The sequence below is a fragment of the Zingiber officinale genome, chromosome 2A, assembly GCF_018446385.1.
Source record: "Zingiber officinale cultivar Zhangliang chromosome 2A, Zo_v1.1, whole genome shotgun sequence".
NCBI lineage: Eukaryota > Viridiplantae > Streptophyta > Magnoliopsida > Zingiberales > Zingiberaceae > Zingiber > Zingiber officinale.
Window position 1 is genome coordinate 30,111,458 of NC_055988.1, and position 18,301 is coordinate 30,129,758.

The 18,301-nt window shown below is 35.1% G+C and overlaps 1 protein-coding gene across 1 annotated transcript in view; it reads right to left on the minus strand.

Moving 5' to 3' along the window:
* LOC122040993 (phospholipase D beta 1-like) overlaps positions 1-15,889 on the minus strand; it is a 51,076-nt gene extending 35,187 nt beyond the window's left edge. Inside the window, exons 1-5 of the mRNA XM_042600510.1 lie at positions 15,778-15,889; positions 15,122-15,316; positions 6,024-6,269; positions 5,874-5,942; positions 5,633-5,780 (exon numbers count right to left, since the gene is read on the minus strand). Of these exons, the coding sequence (XP_042456444.1) occupies positions 5,633-5,780; positions 5,874-5,942; positions 6,024-6,269; positions 15,122-15,316; positions 15,778-15,885 (766 nt within the window). The 5' untranslated portion in view covers positions 15,886-15,889. The remainder of the gene's footprint in view (positions 1-5,632; positions 5,781-5,873; positions 5,943-6,023; positions 6,270-15,121; positions 15,317-15,777) is intronic.
* Between the last annotated feature and the right edge of the window lie 2,412 nt (positions 15,890-18,301).

Consider the following 18,301-nt stretch of genomic DNA (forward strand, 5'->3'; position numbering starts at 1 on the left):
AGGTGCATTCTACCTCAGTTGGAATTTTCTTACACTAATATAAATACCTCCAAGAGATAGTCGCTTTAGTTGGTCTGCAAGATGGTGATTCTGTTAATACCCCTTTAGAAGTAAATGTTAAATATCGCCATGATGAAGGTGATTTTTTCTCTGATCCCTCTTCATATAGACAACTAGTGGGGAGCTTGAACTATCTGACTATCACTTGGCCTGATATTTCCTTTGTTGTTCAATAAATTAGTTAATTTATAAACTTTTGTCTGGGTCTCTTCTTTTTTGTGGTTCTCCTATTCGTTTGATTGCATATAATGATGCTAATTGGACTGATTGCTCTGATACTCGACGTTCAATTATAGGTTGGTGCATATTTCTTATACCTCTCTGATGCGGACAAAAGAGAAAATCGAGAAAGCAATTTTAATATTTTTATTATTTTTATCAAGTTTGGTATTTAGGATATTTTTGTTAACTTCTAAAATTGGTATTTAGAGTATTTGTTAATTTTAATTTTTTATATTTTTGAATTTTTAGTATGTTTAGAATATTTTCTTTCTATCAGGCTCTCTTTCCTTTCTTTGTGTCTTAGGGTTTTGAGTCTATTATATAGGTATGTTTAGTTGATGTTAAAGATAGTTTTTGTTCAATACTAATTCGGCCACGCCGTTCTTTTCCCCAAAGCTTCGAGTAGTTTTTGGATACCTATTTCCTGGTATTCTTTTGAATCAATAGCTTTAGTAGGTCGCTTCCGGTATTCGTACATGAATCAATGAAATCGATAGTCGTTTCTGATATTTGTGCGCAAATCAACGGATTCGATAGTTATCCGCTGCGTCAATTTGGAATCGAAGTCAATTCATTCTTGTGGAAGCATGTCGCTGAGAAGATAGCAACGAGTTGGCTATGCTTTTGATCGTGATATGGAGCAGTAATTTCGAGAGATGGATGTTTATGAAGATGTTCATAGGAGGAAGGAGTTTTTGTGTATAAGAAAGATATGAACGACAAAATCAAAATAATTGGAGATCCAATTTACGATGAAGATAGGATCGAGTTAACTAGCAAGCCCGTTTATAAAATGACGAAGTTGATAAGGATACGGACTTTGAAAAAAAAAAGGAATCAATTATTGAAATTTGTGCTCTGCTATATATAACAAAAGCTCGAGGAGCACTATCTGTGTTGGGTAGCGTTGTCCAAGAAACATCAATAGAAGAAGTTGTTTTCATCCTTTTGCCTTTTTCTTTCAGAAGCACGATAGCAGTCGCATCCATCTTTCAGCATCTGCGACAGGATCCATCCAGGGCTTCGCCCCCTATTGAAGTCCTCTCCGTCTCAGCCTTCCGAGAAGAGCGAGGTCTCTGATCTTAAGTCCCCTGCTAAATTGTAGCCATACGCCTGGTGCTGATGACTCCAAGCAAGATCTCTTCAAGCGCGTGATCTCCTACATGACGGTGGGGATAGACATCTCCGCCACCTTCAGCGAGATGGTCATGTGTTTTGCAACTTCCGACATCGTCCTCAAGAAGATGTGCAATCTCTATATCAGAAACTATGCACGTTGCCACCCGGACCATGCCCTCACTATTAACTTCCTGTAGAAGGATTGTCATAATGTGGACTCTATGATCCGTGGCCTCGCCCTCCGTAGCCTCTACTTCCTCCGAGTTCACAACCTCGTTGAGTACCTTGTTTCCCCCCTCACTAATGGGCTCGAGGAAGACAACCCCTATGTTCGGTGGTTGCGGTCCTTGGTGTCCTCAAGCTATATCACATCTCCGCTACTACATGTTTCGGCTCTAATTTTCCAGCTTCGCTCAAGAACCTTATGCTCACCAATTCGGATGCCCAGGTGGTTGCAAATTGCGTATTTGTATTGCAAGAGATATGGAACTTGGAGGCCAATAATTTAGAGGAAGACAATAGGGGAAGAGAGACTCTTCTCAACAAGCAGACCATATACTACCTTTTGAATCAGATTAAATAATTCAATGAATGGGCACAATGCCCTATCCTTAAAATAATCTATAAGTATGTACCTTCTGATAGAAATGATGTATTTGGCATAATGAATCTACTTGAGCACCAACTTCAGCATGCAAATGGAGTTGTTATCTTAGCTATAATAAAAGTGTTTTTGCATCTGACAATGTCAATAACCAATGTTTATCAGCAGGTCTATGAGCGCCTTAAAGCTCCTTTGCTCACTTTAGTGGGGTCAGGAAGTTTTGAGAAATCCTACGCAGTTCTGAGTCACTTGCATCGGTTGGTGATGCGTTCTCCTATGCTCTTCTCTTTTGACTACAAACATGTTTATTGCCAATTTAGTGGTTCATCATATATTAAAAAACTTAAACTTGAGATGTTGGCTGTCATTGCAAATGAGAGCAACACTTAAGAGATTGGTGAATTGTGTGAATGTTGATGTGCACATTGCAAGGGAGTCAATTTGAGCCATTCGAGCAAGGCTGAAGTCTTCCCTGAGTACCAGAGACATGGATTTCGACCTAGATTTATTTGGATTAGAAGGATATCAACAGAAGCTCATCGACGAAATCACTCGAACTTCATCACCCCGTGCGAATTGGGGCTCAAACAACCAATTGGCAGAGGATGAATTCGAGGACAAGAGCAACGTCCACGATGTCATGCTCATCGACAGATCGACAAGGATTTTCAAAATCCAACAATTTAGATTTTACCGAGTTGATACCAAATGATCTTGCTCCTGGGCTACCACCTGATACTATTCTAAATTCGAAGGCGAATTTTCTCCACCATGGGGAGAATGATGCGGACATAAGAGCAAATCGAGAAAGCAATTTTATTATTTTTATTGAGTTAGGTATTTAAGATATTTTTGTTAATTTTTAAGTTTGGTATTTAAGGTATTTTTGTTAATTTCTATTTTTAGATTTTTAGTATGGTTAGAATTTTTCTTTTTGGTCAAGATCTCTTTCTTTTCTTTATGTCTTAGACTTTTGGGTCTAGATAAAGGTATGTTTAGTTGATGTTAAAGATAGTTTTTGATAAATACTAATTTGGCCATACCGTTCTTTTCCCCAAATCTTTGAGTAGTTTTTGGATGCCTATTTCCTGGTATTCTTTTGAATCAATAGGTTTAGTAGGTCGCTTTCAGTATTCGTGCGCAAATCAACGAAATCGATAGTCGTTTCCGGTATTTATGTGCAAATCAACAAATTCGATAGTTATCCACTACGTCGCTCTCATTGCTTGGAAAAGTAAGAACCAAGATCGAGTGTCTAAGTCTTCCACAGAGTCAAAGTATCGCGTTATGTCCTCTGCCTATTATGAAATAGTTTAGCTTCAGGGATGGCTGGGTGAGCTTGGATTTCCCCAAATTGAGCCTACTCCGCTCCATGCGGATAATACTAGTGCTATTTAAATTGCTGCTAATCCAGTATTTCACTAGTGCACCTGTTGGTGCAATCAGTACTGATAATCAAACTCAGGTTTTAATGTATGACAAAAGGTTAAAGTTAGATGTTGTGTGTTCCAAGTTGTTTATTAAGTGTGCAAGACTAAAAGACTTGATGGGACTTGACATTGGTTGAAGTCCAATTAGGTTTAGAAGACCTGATAATTAGTAGGAAGTTCAGATAGGTTGATAGCTTGCATCTGCAGGATCTGACAATCGGCTGAAGTCCAGATGAGACATCTGGCAGAAACACCTGATGGGTCAATAAGATCAGAGTCAAGTAAGTCTGCAAATGGTAAGTGAGGTAAGCACCGAAGGAGAGAGATCTAGTGAGGACAAGCCCAGTGGGGCTGAAGGTGTTGGTCAAACTTAGATCTATTTTGGAAGTCCAAGTTGAGACCAAGACTAGATGCTGGTCTTCGTAAGATAGTATATAATTCATAAATTTTATCTTGTTATGTGCTAACTCTATTTTGTAGGTTATTTTTTTGTTATTGGACTGATATGTTTTTACAAGAGTTAAGTGAAAAAAATCATCCTCGAATGAACAATGCTTGAGACGCCTCAAGTGCTTATAGGCGCCTCAGCTACGGTGATGGAGATGCCCAGAGCAGATTGGAGGCAGGCTCGCGCAGATAGAATTCGAGGCTGAAGTTTCGCTGAATGGAGGCATGTTGAAGCTGATGAAGGCGCCTTCAAGTGGATAGAGGTCGAAGATTTCGAATCGGATCAGCGACATTGGAGGCGCCTCATGGCATTAAAGGCACCTCCAATGACCTATATAAGGTAGTTTCAGCCAACACCTTAAACTACGCGCTTCCTCAATCATCTTGCTGCTCCGCCTTCGTGTTACTGCTGTCCTACGACGCTGCTACGCCCAACTACTGTAGACGGACCAATACCAACACTTGAGCTCAATCATTTCTCCGTCTTCATGTTAGGTAACACTTTTAAGTTAAGTTAATAATTGCATGAGGAAGTGTAGGTTTATTACACTTCCTTTCTTTTTTGTACTCGATTGCTCTACCGAAAGTTTACCGGTAGAGAATTTTAGTGGATTACCCATCAGGAAAGGTCCAAAGGGCCTAGGTCTTGGAGTAAGAGTCGTCAAAGACTCCAAACCAAGTAAATACTTATGTGTTCATTTTTCTGTCTTTTCCGTAAATACTCACGGTTTCCAAAACTGAAAAAGAAAAGTTTTTAAATATACATGATTCACCCCCTCCTCACGACATCGATCCTACAACACCAAGCACCTTGAAGTGGATTGTCACTCTATTCGTGAAGCATATGATGCCCACATCATCACTCTTCTATATATCACCACTAAACTCCAGACTGCTAATGTGTTTACTACTCTCTTCTTGTTGACAAATTGATGCTTGTTGATCACCCAACAACAATTTGAGGGGGATATCAATGGCAGAGATTGTGGAATTTATTTTACCATAATTATACTATTAGTTGTGTATATATTATTACCTAAAATAGATTATCTGTAATTAATATATTAGTTGTATATATTTTCTTACTCAAAATAGTTTGTACAACAATTTCTATTAATGGAAAGGATCCTCAAGAGGAAGGCATTCAACCATTTACTCAAATTTGTTATCTTTTTCCCTTAATTTTTCTAATTAAAAAAAAATGAAGAGTTTAGTTTATTTAGGAGCATGCTCCTAGGATTATGTGTTCAAATGGACCTTGACACATGAACTATAACAACACCAGCCAAAGGTATAATTCTCTTCGTATAATTTGTCTAGGTTAAGATTATGGAGTTCAAAACATTCAAAGTTCTAGAATAGAAGAACGACAAAGTAGTTGAAGAACTTGTTATACCAGAATCGAAGATATATAGAATTCATTGGGAAGACTGAAGAGGACTAAACAATTTAAGGAAAAAATTATCACTAGAAAGCTAGGGAACAAATAATTGGTGTAGTAAAAAATTTTCCCATCATTTCATATCTCGGAAATTTGTAACTAATTAGTAGATTGTTGAGGTAAAGCTGATACCTTGAAGAACCTCAATGTAACAACAATTCTTGCATGAAGATAATTATGATAATAGGAAAAAAAAAATAAACAATACCCATAAGCATCTCAACAGAGAAGCAAATTTCCCTTAATACAACAAATGTCAAGGGCAAATTTCCAATAACTATACTATAATAAAAAAAGGTTCATGCTCACCTAAGTTCTTATTTGAATCCCAGCCAAATGAAGAACCCAGAAAATACTGATTCTCAATGTAAATGAAGTGTTGTGCAGCTCGGATGGCATGAATATAAGCTTGATGTATACTCATATCAATTAATACATTTTTCCCACAAACAAGGTTCTGAAAATGGAAGTTTTCAGGTTTACTTTAACTTACAATAAGAACTTTTTTAACTATTAAAATTGCAATAATAAGACATATGTGGATGTATACCTTATTGGAAGCATCGCTTGGATCTTTTGGGAAACCTTTTGCTGAATTTGAATCAATTGACCGGAAAATCTGGAATTTTTTAGCAATGTAGCTCTAAAAGTTATGACACATCAATATGTCAAGAATTAAAAGTTCTAAAGATAATTCTACCTGAACATGCCAAGTCTCAGGATCATTATCATTCCTGTACATTGTATCATCAATCCCTATAATATCTGGAATTCTGTCAATACTGAGCAATGAGTCATCTGATTTCTTTAACTTTTTGATCCCATGATGCTTTGCAGCTTTTAACCAACGCTCTTCAAAATTTTGCAGAACATCAAAAGCTGCTGGACCATCAATTCTACAGTGCATATCATGCCATGGTTCTCTAGGACCACTCTCATCATAGTTCTACAAATAATTTTTGTTAGAACAGAAGCTTATTTTCAAATAATTATGCAAACAAGCTAGACTCCAGTTAAAAGGATAGGGAAACTAGTTTGCTTGGTACAATTTGTCAGATTCATTTTTTGAAGAAAAAAATGTGATGAGTTAAACACAGGAAAAAATGGAAGTATAATTTTTCAGTATTTATAAAAAGAAGGACAAGGACAAATAATATCATATGGAGAAATCATATATAATGAAAACAAGGACATACAAGGTTCATCAAAATCCATAATAAATGTCATAGTTCATGATATGATTTGCCTGCTAACGAGGAGGCAAGCTTTGGCAAAAAGACATCTTTTCACCTTGGTGACAAACAGTGGCGGAAGGGGGTGTTAGCCCAGGCTTTAGCAACAGGACCTTTTTATTTTTTTATTATATATATGCAATTGTTCATCCGATCAATCCTAAATCCCAAATCAAATTCTGCAATCAGCCGGGGAACTTTTTTTTGTACGCAACTCCTAGATTATGATTCCGGGCTCCACCACCGGTGACAAAGGTTCATACCAATTCATGTGCAATAGCCCTCTCATGCCTCATCATAAAGAATCATGTATGTCATACATATTCGGTTTTCTTCCTTTTTTAATGCTATATTATGTATACAAAAATGTCAATCAAATTGCTTCTTAAGAGTTTATTGTGGATAATGATGAACTAGTGTGTGCTTGCATCATGTGACAGTAATTAGAAATTGTTATGTTATGCAAATGTAAACACTCTAAGTAGTAGGCAATTATTGTAACTCATATGTTGATTAATAATATACATAGGTAGTGAGGACTAAGGTTAGGATTAACTAGAGTAATTAACCCTAATCTTCCCATAAAAGGGTATAAGAGCTAAGTTGTCAACAAAATCCAATGGAATCAGTACTATGCCTAATTCCTCACGAGATCTTGCCTAAGGTTGAGCATCAACAAGACCTCACTGCATAGCATCTTCACATCATCTAACTCCGATTACCTCCAAACTGCATCTTATAAGAAATGGCCAATTAAAACATTGACAATGACACAGCTCGACAAAATTGCACCTGCTCCTCTCCCTTCTATTACAAAGTGCACAACATCAACTTGCTCTTCTCTCCTCTCCTTTCTTTTTTAATTGAAAACTACCATTGACTTTTGTTAATCATGCCACCCAGCTTGCCTACTAAGAACATCAAACTCAAGTACAAATAGGATCAAAAATCCATGATCTTTTAGCTAGGCTATGATAATCTCATTGATCGCACCTACTTCAATACTAAAGAAACCATAACTGTTGTCCTTTAGCAAGAATGCCAAAATAGCAAGCTCAATTCTGAGTTCCTACTTCATAAGAGCTCATTTCTCCTTCATCTTTCTCTTATTTGGCTTAACTTTAGCTCTTTGGCAAAGCGACTAAGGTCAAGAAGAAAATCTCCAAGACAATAGGAGTGTTTCACTACGCTATGTGACGTAAGCTATTCATATGATCTTCAATTACTTTAGAAGTAGAGTGTTATTGTAGAAGAAATTAAAAAAATATTCAATGTTGTATTTATTACATTTGATTCCTCAACTATATCCCCAATATTGATGTAGGATTGACCCAAGAAGGCCTCCCGAAGACCTCCCAAACTTTAAAGGGTCATAACTTTTGACTCGGGTATCAAAACAAGGCATAGTTTGGCTTGAAACGAAGCTTGTTCAGAGACCTAGATTTGTTACTGGCGGAACCCATAACCCCCAAATTTCGGATTAAAAAACAACATTTAGAGCCTTTTCAAAGCCTCCAAATATCTATTTTACTATTTTTGGTAATTTCTATTTTTTTTGTATTTACGGTATTTTTGGCAGTTTTGCCTATTATGAGTTAGGGTTTGTATGTTCTGTCTAGCTATTTGAGGGATCATCCTCTATGATTGAATAAAGTTTCTTTTTTTAAAAAAACCTAGAGAACGGTGGGGTTTCTCTTTATTTTTTACTATTTCTCTTCTTGTTCTCTCCACAAATCCTCCTCCTCTTTAGCCCGCAGAATAATTACTATCTAGCCCGACATGAAATACCTCTACCATCTAGGTTTTTAGTAGTTTTAGTTAATTGATTATTATAGCTAAAAAACTAAATTGGAATGGATATGCTTTAAGGGCAATGATTAGAGTTTGGTTAGTGGGTCACAGTCAACTAGGAAATCTCACCATTTTAGCTACTGAGATTCCAGAGTCCACTAGAGCTATATAAGAGTGAATTAATACCTAAATACTTGCCCTTATTTAATAGTTCATTGGTTGTAGCCTACTAAGCATTTTCAAATGTTTTTTTTCCTGCTATGGGCCTTGGACACAAGATGAAGACTTGTATACAAGGAAATGATATTATTCATAATCTCTTCCAATTGTGCCTATAAAACATTGAGATGACCACTTGCATCTATCAATTTTAAGCTTTTGCGGCTAACTTTAAAAATATCATCAAGATTGCTTTAGATGTCAAAGTTATGTAGGATCACTAGAATAAGCTATCCATCTTTATGTTCTTTTACATCGTCCATTCTAAGTTAGATATGATGAAGACTCATATTTTGGCATACTCTTCAATTTCACATCTATTGGACATGTACATGCAAATTTTATGAACTTCTACGACCATCCCACCATCATTTAATCCTACGGTCAATTGATTTATGTCAACCATTATTTAGATGTTAACATGGTAATTTAGGCCGCTAACAACAAGGTTGTGGCAATTGTGCTAGTGGGTAAGGAAAGTCATTTTTTGATTGTGTAAAACTTTGGCATGTTAGGCATAGTTGTTAAAAGCGTGCTCCTGGTTGCACCTAGGCGCAGCCAGGCGCGCCATTTGCGCTTCGATAGTGACTCAAGCGTAGTACATGAATGAAGCACAATTCAGTGCGCACCTTTTCAGAGGTTAAGGCACGCTTAAGGTATGATTTTTCTCTGTTTATTGAAGTTTTAATTTTTTTTAAAAGTACAACTCATACCTTTAAATACCTTTTAAATTAATTAGGTTGCATTAACTTTACATGCATGCGCCATATTTTTCTTGTTTGACTCTTCCTCTCCCCTAGAAAATGAACATCAACCTCCCTTAGTCCCTTGCAAAATTATTTCACTGATTTTTCTTGCATGACTCTTCGTCTCCCCTAAAAAATCAACACCAACCTCCCCTCCCCTCCACTCCCTTCTCAAAGGTAACTCTTCTCTCGCCTACAACATCAACATCGGTCTTTTAGCTTTGACTACGCTTTCTTATTTTTCTCCTTTTGCTTACTCATAACGGTAAGTTTTTTTTCCTCACGGCTTTAAGTTCATATGTTTTCTTATCGGTTATGTTTTTTCTCTTACATAATCAAATTATAAATTAGTTTAGAATTTACATTCTAATGATTCTATTTTCTCGTTCCTCACAAATTCAAATTATAAATTAGTTTAGAATTTTCATTCATTTTGATTTTTCTTTAATTTGAAGTTTGATTTTGATTATGAAGATAAACTATTTCAATATTTAAATGTTAGTGAATTTTATATTTACATTATTGTTTAATAATTTGTGAAATATTTGAATTTTGTTAGTAAAATATTTTAGCAAAAATTTCCTATATATATTTGAATTGTAAAAATGTATACCCAAAGTGTTGTACGCCTCACCTTGCGCCTAGCTCCTCGGCCCCTATGCGTTTTTGGGCGCCTCACACCTGAAATAACTATGATGTTAGGGATATGCTTCTCTTCCATAGCTATCGACCTAACCACCCTTTTCGAGCAACTTGTGTGGCCTAGTCAAATACAACTTTTCAAGAGGGTCCATCAACTTGGTTTATTTCCACTATCGTAGTTCCTACCAAAAAGTATTTGCACATACTCTATTTATAGGTTCTAGTTAGTGTCCTTTCTCATTCAATCACCTCTCTAGCCATGGAGGTATATGTTCTATTGTTTATCCCCTATATTTGGATTATCCTAGATTCTAGATTTGGAAGCCTCTAACGCACATTTCTGACAGATCCCATGACTCTCAGCTCTAACACCACCACCATGTCCATTCAATGTCACAACAGCCAATCAGTTTCATTCATAGGTTAAGGGCAATGGAAATGTATCTTTGTTGGTTTCATCTTTTGTATCTTATATCTTGAATTTTTATTGAATTTGTTATTCTATTAATAAGTTTACTAAATCTCTAAGCTATTTTATGACATTTAATATTGCCTTTATTTTCACTCTTGTTTTGAAGACAAACAAGCTGATTAATTTGCAACATGAGTCTCACATACTATACTATACCAATTAGATGTACCTTCATCATCTTGTATTCTTTTGGCAACTCTATGACCCCCTTAAATACACATTTATCTAGGTCATCCTAGTCTTTAATATCTAAAATAAATGATTTCTAGTTTATTTAGTCTTTAATCACTTATGTGTGTCATATTAATTAGGGAAATATAGTTGGTTGTCATTCTCTAATATTGTCATAAGTGTACCTGTTCACATCTACATAGGTTCATTTAAATGTTTGGTGTCCATCTCGTGCCAATTCTACTCTTGAGCTCAAATATTTTGTAATATATACTTAAATGATGGTTTTTCTTAATGAAAATATTCTGAATTTTTCTCAACTTTTTTCTCTATGATGAAATCAAAACCTAATTCGATATGCCTATTAAATTTTATTTAGAGATAATACTAGTGTACTTCTGCTATACCTTTTAATCATTTCTTTCTTATGTTAGTATGCTCTACCAACCTTCTTATCATCTCCACACTCTCATCAACATATGGTATAGTAGAAAGGAAGAATCAATGTTTAGTTGAGCCTAAGGTTTAAAATATCGACGGGTGCTAGAGTTACAATTTTTGAACATAATATAGTTTTAGTACCATATCATTTGAACTTAATCAATTAAATTAATAATAATATAATTAATTTTTTTATCTTTAATGTTTTAGATAATAATTAAACTAAATGAAATTAATATTTTTAATTTTATAATCGAGTGAAAGTTAGTTTAGGGCGAAAAAAACTTATCAATTAGATATAGCGATTAAGATCGAATAGGCTCAAACCAGACTCAATTTGGATTTATTCTGATCTATTTAAAACTAAACCAACTTTATATGTAGAATAGATATTTAATTAGGATAATTGTATTTTTATTGAGGTTTAAAATCTCGTACCATAATGGACGACACGCTCGCCACTTGACACCAGCACCACTCTGTGATCCCGTAACGGTCATGGAGGCACTGCTATCCAAAGGCGATCATGGAAGCGACGCAATCCTGCAACAACCTCCACATGATCGTAGGGGCACGACAATATCAAACGACCTCTACGGGGTTGTGGAGGTCACCACGGGATCACAACAACCTCCGTAGGGTCGCGGGGCCGCTATGATCCTGCGCGTCGCAGGGGTGTTGCAATCCTTGCGGGTTGCAAGGGCACCAAGGGATCGCGGTGACTTCCGCGAGATCGAAGGGGCGCCGCAATCCCACGGGTCGTGTTTTCATTCTTTTTAAAAAAATATATTTTATTTTATATTTTGTATTTTTATTTTTAAATATTTAAGTTAATATTTTATTTTTAAAAACATTTGAATTTTTTATATTTAAAAAAAATCGAAACCATATTTGCATGATAGGGTACTAAAATCATATCATTCTAGTCAAAAACAAAACAAAACTACGGCATGGGTCAAAATTTTAAAAAAAGATTTTTAATAAGGTTAGAAATTATTTAGTTATGTAATTAGTTATTTTTCTTTCTTCCTCTCAATTCACCTAGTAGCCTAGCGTCATCCAATCCCCTGCAACTTGATTTGTCCCATAGCCACCCACTTTTCCCACAGTCCACAACCACCCACAGCCACCACAATTGCCCACGGCCCAAATCCCTTTTTGCACCCACCACCTGCAATAGCAACACTTGGCAATCGTGACCTCTCTCTCTTCGGTATTTTTTCTCACCACTTCTCCTCGTCTCCTTTGATCTTTCTTCTTTACTTCTTTTTCCCCTCTCCTATCTTTCCTTCCCAACTTTCACTTTTGATGCCAATGTTGAGCTTCTATATGCCAATTAGCGAAGGAATGATAAATTTTGTTCATGCCAACTTACATGGGTTGCCATTACAAACACCAGTTGTGACTGCTTATATTCTACTTTTGGATATACATGTTTATTTTTCCTTCTAGCCTCTTGGATGAAATAAGTAATCCATGCAATTAACAAGGGTGTCTTTCTTGGCTACTCTCATCTTTGGAAGAGCTACCATAGTACTCTCTCGAGACACATCGTGCTCGTTAAATTGAGTTCATTCATCAACTCTTCACCCTCTCCATTTGAGACAATCAAATGTATAATTAAAGATAGAGATATGAGCAAGCTTTGACACATTTTAGGCACACTTTGTCTCTACATCGCCTATCAATACCATCTTTTGGATTCTACCTCTGTTTGGAATCCCATTGTTCTTCTCGTTTATTTATCCTATGCTCCTCTATGACTTGAATATTTTTCATTTTTATCTTCTTCAAAGAAATATCTAAGAGACTTTTAAATCTCAATTGACGACAAGCTAAATAAGAAAGGGCAACGTAGTGCACGAAACTACCGTCAATGCATGGTCCCGGGGAAGGGTCTATTGTACGTAACCTTACCCTGCTTTGCAAGAGGCTATTTTTGAGACTTGAACCATAACCACAAGGTCACACGACAATAATTTTACTGTTACACCAAGGCTCAGCTTTGACGGCAAACTACAAATGATGAGATGAAAATTCACCACTATAACTATGCTTTGAGTCTGTTCTTCACCTTATAAGGAAGACTTCAATGGTATGTAAGTGGATTTTCAGTATGAAATGCTCTTCTGATGACACCATAAGATAGTTAGGGGGTGTTTGGTTGATGGGTTTGGGAATGAGGGAATGGAATGATAGTAAAAGATAGTGTTTGGATTGTGAGTTTGGGAATAACAATTTGGGAATGATTTCTAGATTTATGGGAATCAATAAAACCCATATAACTAGATGGGTTTCATTTCCATTTCCATTCTCATTCCACCTTACTATCAAACCCATACTCATAGTCATTCCCATCATTTAACCAAACGCCACCTTTAAAAAGTTCACTTGGTAGCTAAGGTTACATTTAAATTTATAGAGCAACTAGCTTGATACTTTCTTTAGTGGGATGCAAGTGGTTTTTCACTATGAAATGGCCACCTAATGGCACTATAGGCCAACTAAAAGCTCACTTGGTGACTAACAATTGCACTATCATCACTAAGATCACTTATTTGTCCTTGTTCCCCTAATATCTATGCTTTGTTGGCCCCTTCATTAGCTTGACAACAAAAATAACTTTCTTCAAGGTATCTTGATGAGAAGGTTTATACAAAGCAACCTCCAACATTTGTTACAAGGGGAAGATTAACCTAGTATACAAGATGAAGAAATCATTGTATCAATTAAATCAATATACAAAGGGCTTTTTTTGAATCTGAGTCAACCAACCAGTTGATAACCAAATTGAGACATGCTCGTGTAGCACCAACAAAGCTTTATTGCAACAATCAAGCTATCATTCACATAGACTCTAATCTTATGTTTGAAAATAAATCACTACATAGAGATTGATTGTCACTTCATTAGTGAAAAAGTGCAATTAAATAAAATCAGTACCCATTTGTCATCTCCAATTATCAGCCAATAGATTTATTAAATCCTTAAGAGTCTCATAATTGAATATATCTATAGCGCATTGGTTTTCCACAATATATTTGATCCTTCTTGAGGGAGTGTTATAGATCCAAATGTAAATGCTACTAATTGTAGGGACCTACTAATAATATTTATGATGGTCAATAATATACATAGGTAGAGGGACTACCTTGGGGATTTGACCTTAATCTTCAGTAACAGAAATATCACCTTCAATGTTGGATTTGGTCAATCAACTATAGTTAACAAAGATGGGGGAGTTTTAGAATATAAAATTAAGATTAGGATGCTTTAGTAATTTCAAAATTTCTAATGGTAATCCAACAAACCATTAATTCTGTATGTCAATAATAATTGTTTATCATAACTATCTGATAGTGTTTAACAGATACCTTTGTGAAACTTTCTAAGCAAGAAAAACAATAGATTAATTATTTATATAAGAAGGTTATTCTTCATCAAAATGTAATCAGAGAGACCATTTGCCATTAGTATAATGTGTGGCAGTTTCAAGTTACCATACAACCAGAACAAAGGTTATCTATATTATCGCAAAATAATGCTTAAAGATCAAGCTAGCACATTTGCTTCAGATTTATCAAAATTGAAAACTCATAAAAATTCAAGGAAAAACTTAATTATGAAGATTGTTGGTTCTTCTTTACTGGCTTTGAATGGACAATAAACACACAACAATCTAATAGATTTAAATTAATACAAGGGCAAGAAACATACATAAGATTGGTTGATCTGTCTTGAATATTTTGCTAGGAAACCTTGAGGTGTGAGAAATCCAAAAATCATTATATTTCTATTCAACCACTTGTGAAATGAATTATCAATATCAATTAATCATTTCAGTTCTGGCTTTCCAAATATCAACCAATCAATTAACCACATCTTTTATATGTTCCTATGTTCCCAAACCTTAGTAAAAATAAGCATACTATTTTTGTCACATCATTATATGTCACATCTTGAGATGTATATATACTCAATAGGAGAAAAATAATACAAAAAGAATGAAACATAAGGCAACAAGAACAGAATCTCAGCAGAAAAATGATTGAGACTATCAAAATTAGGTACATTAAATATTTACCACAAAATTAGGATTGTGATAGTCATCCTTATGCAGTGTTTGCAGCGTCCTAAAGATGGGATGCTCAGGTGTGTCATAACGGCCACCACATAAGTCAAGGCCTCCAATAAAAGCTACTATTTTTCTTCTGTTATTACCAGCATCAGCATCTACAACAACTTGTTTTTGATGATGGGTATAGATAGTTCCTGTTTCCTGATACCAGAAAAGTAAAACAATAATATACTGCATAGAGACCACTACCTAGAATGATATTCTTCACACAATTCATACTGAACTGTATTCAAATATTTTTTAGTCTGAACTGTATCCAAAATCCAAATATTTGTAGCAGATATAACTGAGTCATGTTAGATATTGCCTTGTCCTGTCATACTGTGCTAAATGAGCAAACCAAACTTTGGCTCATGTTGAGAATCATAAGGAAAACAAACTAGCAAAGCCTGTTGGACATGTCATGCTAAAATGGATTATCCATAAAAAACTGATTATCCCTTGACTAAAATAAGAATTTCAATGCTTAACATATTTAACTTTTGTGACTATAAGTCAACATTGAGATGCTGAAATAACATATGCAGAATTTGAGGAGAGTAGACCTGATGATGAGTAATTCATGCAATGACAAACACAATATGTCCATGAACAGTACTAACATGTTGTTTCACAAAGCTGTGTTTTTTTCCAGCTGAACGAGGACAAAGCAAAACTTGCACCGTAGAGTGCTTGAAAAAGCGGCGAGTCTCTTCGTCACGAGTTCCCATTACCCCATCCTGCATTTACATATTGATTCATAAATGTATTAATTGAAATGATCAAATGCTTGTAGAAAGGACAGAAGCTTCACCATGATGGTTTGCATGCTGAGAGAGATTATATGTTTCAAAATGTCAACCAACAAACAAGTAGGAATTGAAAATGTTTCTAATATACCTATATCATTAGCACTTCTTGAGTATTGTGTTTTGCATCAAGAACAATTACTAAGTGAAGTGGGTATCTCCAATTGAAAGAGAGACAAAAGGTTGATTCCTCACAGCTTATTTTGAAACAAGATGCAATTCAATAGATATACAGCATGATATGTCTTTATGGTTATAATATACTATGGTAGACAAGAAGCTAGGAGAAGGGCACAACTATGAAATGATAAGTTTTGATATGTTCATCAAAACACTTAATAGCATTTAAGTAGTAGATCTTTAGTTGGCATTTTCATTGAGTAAATTGTACTGCTGATCGACTAACTAAAAAAAGGCCATACTCAGACATGAAGTATAATGTATAATTAGGGGAATGGATTGAAAACCCAACATGTGAAGTATTGGTAACACAACCATACTAACTAGAGTTCCCAAGATCATGATTCAAAAAAGATAACTAAGCTACATGATTCAAGGCATGTAGGAGTAATTATTTCAACTCATTTAAGAGGATAGATAGTGCGACCTATAAATGGATAAAGATGAGCAAGAAGCTTTTAATGATTATTATATTATATCATAAAGGATACAATAGAATATTGCAAGATACTCTAGATAAGAGATCACCTATATAAGTGCTAAGTGACGACCACTAATTATAAGCACTTATGAATTCCCAAGAGTCCATGCTAGAAACATACACTTCAAAGAATTAGTAGAAGCCTAGGGGTTATTGTATGGGTATGATTGTCTGAGTTTACATTTGAACAATTCAAGACATACTTCACTAGGCAACAAGTAAATCCAATCATATTGCATTATAAAAGATTCAAAACTACAAGGTATCACTCCTGATGCAATAGTAATTTTTATTTGAGACTTCTTGAAACTTATCCATACTTTTCCTTCATGTGTAGGTATTGTTGGAAATTGATTTTTGAAATCAATTGATTAAATGAGGTTATGGACAACTATTTTATGAGTAGACTATTGTAAACTAATTTCTTGGTGAATGAGAAATTAATATCCAAATTATTAGAGCGATGGAGTAAATTGTGATATTATCAGTTTGGTGTGGCTTGATCAAATGAGGGCATAAGTTCATACATGAGCATAGTTTAAGGACGTGGATACATAAATGCTAACTCAAGTATGCATGAATGTTACCTTGTATAGGATTAAAATCAAGGAATTCCTATGATATGCATTAATTATGTATGAAAGAATCACTAGTTGACACTCACACGATGTCAAATGGCATGTGGGAATCATATTGTCTGACAATGTCCAAACGAATGCTCCTTGGTTGAGAAGAGAGAAGAATGATTTTATCTTATCTCCCATTAATGGAAACATTATATTCAGATACTTGTTTACACTACCTCTCCATCACTATATAAAGGCCTCAAGACTCTCTTCTCAAATCACTTAATTCTCAAGTTGTAAGTTCTCCTCTAAAGTTTTCTCTTTCTCCTCTCTAAAGAGTTCTAAGGCTTCAAAAGTTTATCGGGACACCAAATTTGGAGTGCTCTTATTTCGAATCTTAAATCATTATATCCCAAGAGGCAATTACTAATAAACCTTAAGCAGTTGAACATGCTAATATCATCTTAAAGAAAGAAGGTTTGCCTTTGCCTCAACCTTAATTCTCTTATCTGAAGGACAAACCAACCCAAAAGGGTGTGTCGACATCCATAGTGATGTTTTGACAACTGACATTAATAGTGACAAAGCTACTAGAAGGGATGCATCTACCACCTGAAAGGGGTGCTTCGATAGCCGAAGGAGTGTATCAAGAATTAAAAGAAGATTTTATCCATATCACCATACCGAAGTACCACTTCAAGTTATTGACTTGTCAGAGTTGACTAAGCAAACCCAACTTGTTGAACTAATCTTAATAATTAAGAGAAACCCCAACACAACATTGAGTATCAAAAGATAGCATAAAATGAATATTTAGTAGATAAATTAATAGAGCTATTATAAGAAAATTTGGTAATCGACAAGATAAAATCACAAATATCAAATTTCTCACCAATGCAAGGTTTAAAATTTTCCATGCTGAAGTTTGTCCTAGACCAGAATAATATAGTTTCAGTACCGTACTATACCATGCTAATATAGTTTTGGTAATTTTTTTTAAATATAAGTGTATATTAATTAAAAATTAATTTTATTAATATTTGATTATCAAAATGCTCACTATTGATGTTATATTTTGAGGTATTGAGTTCATATTTCAATATTTTCTCAT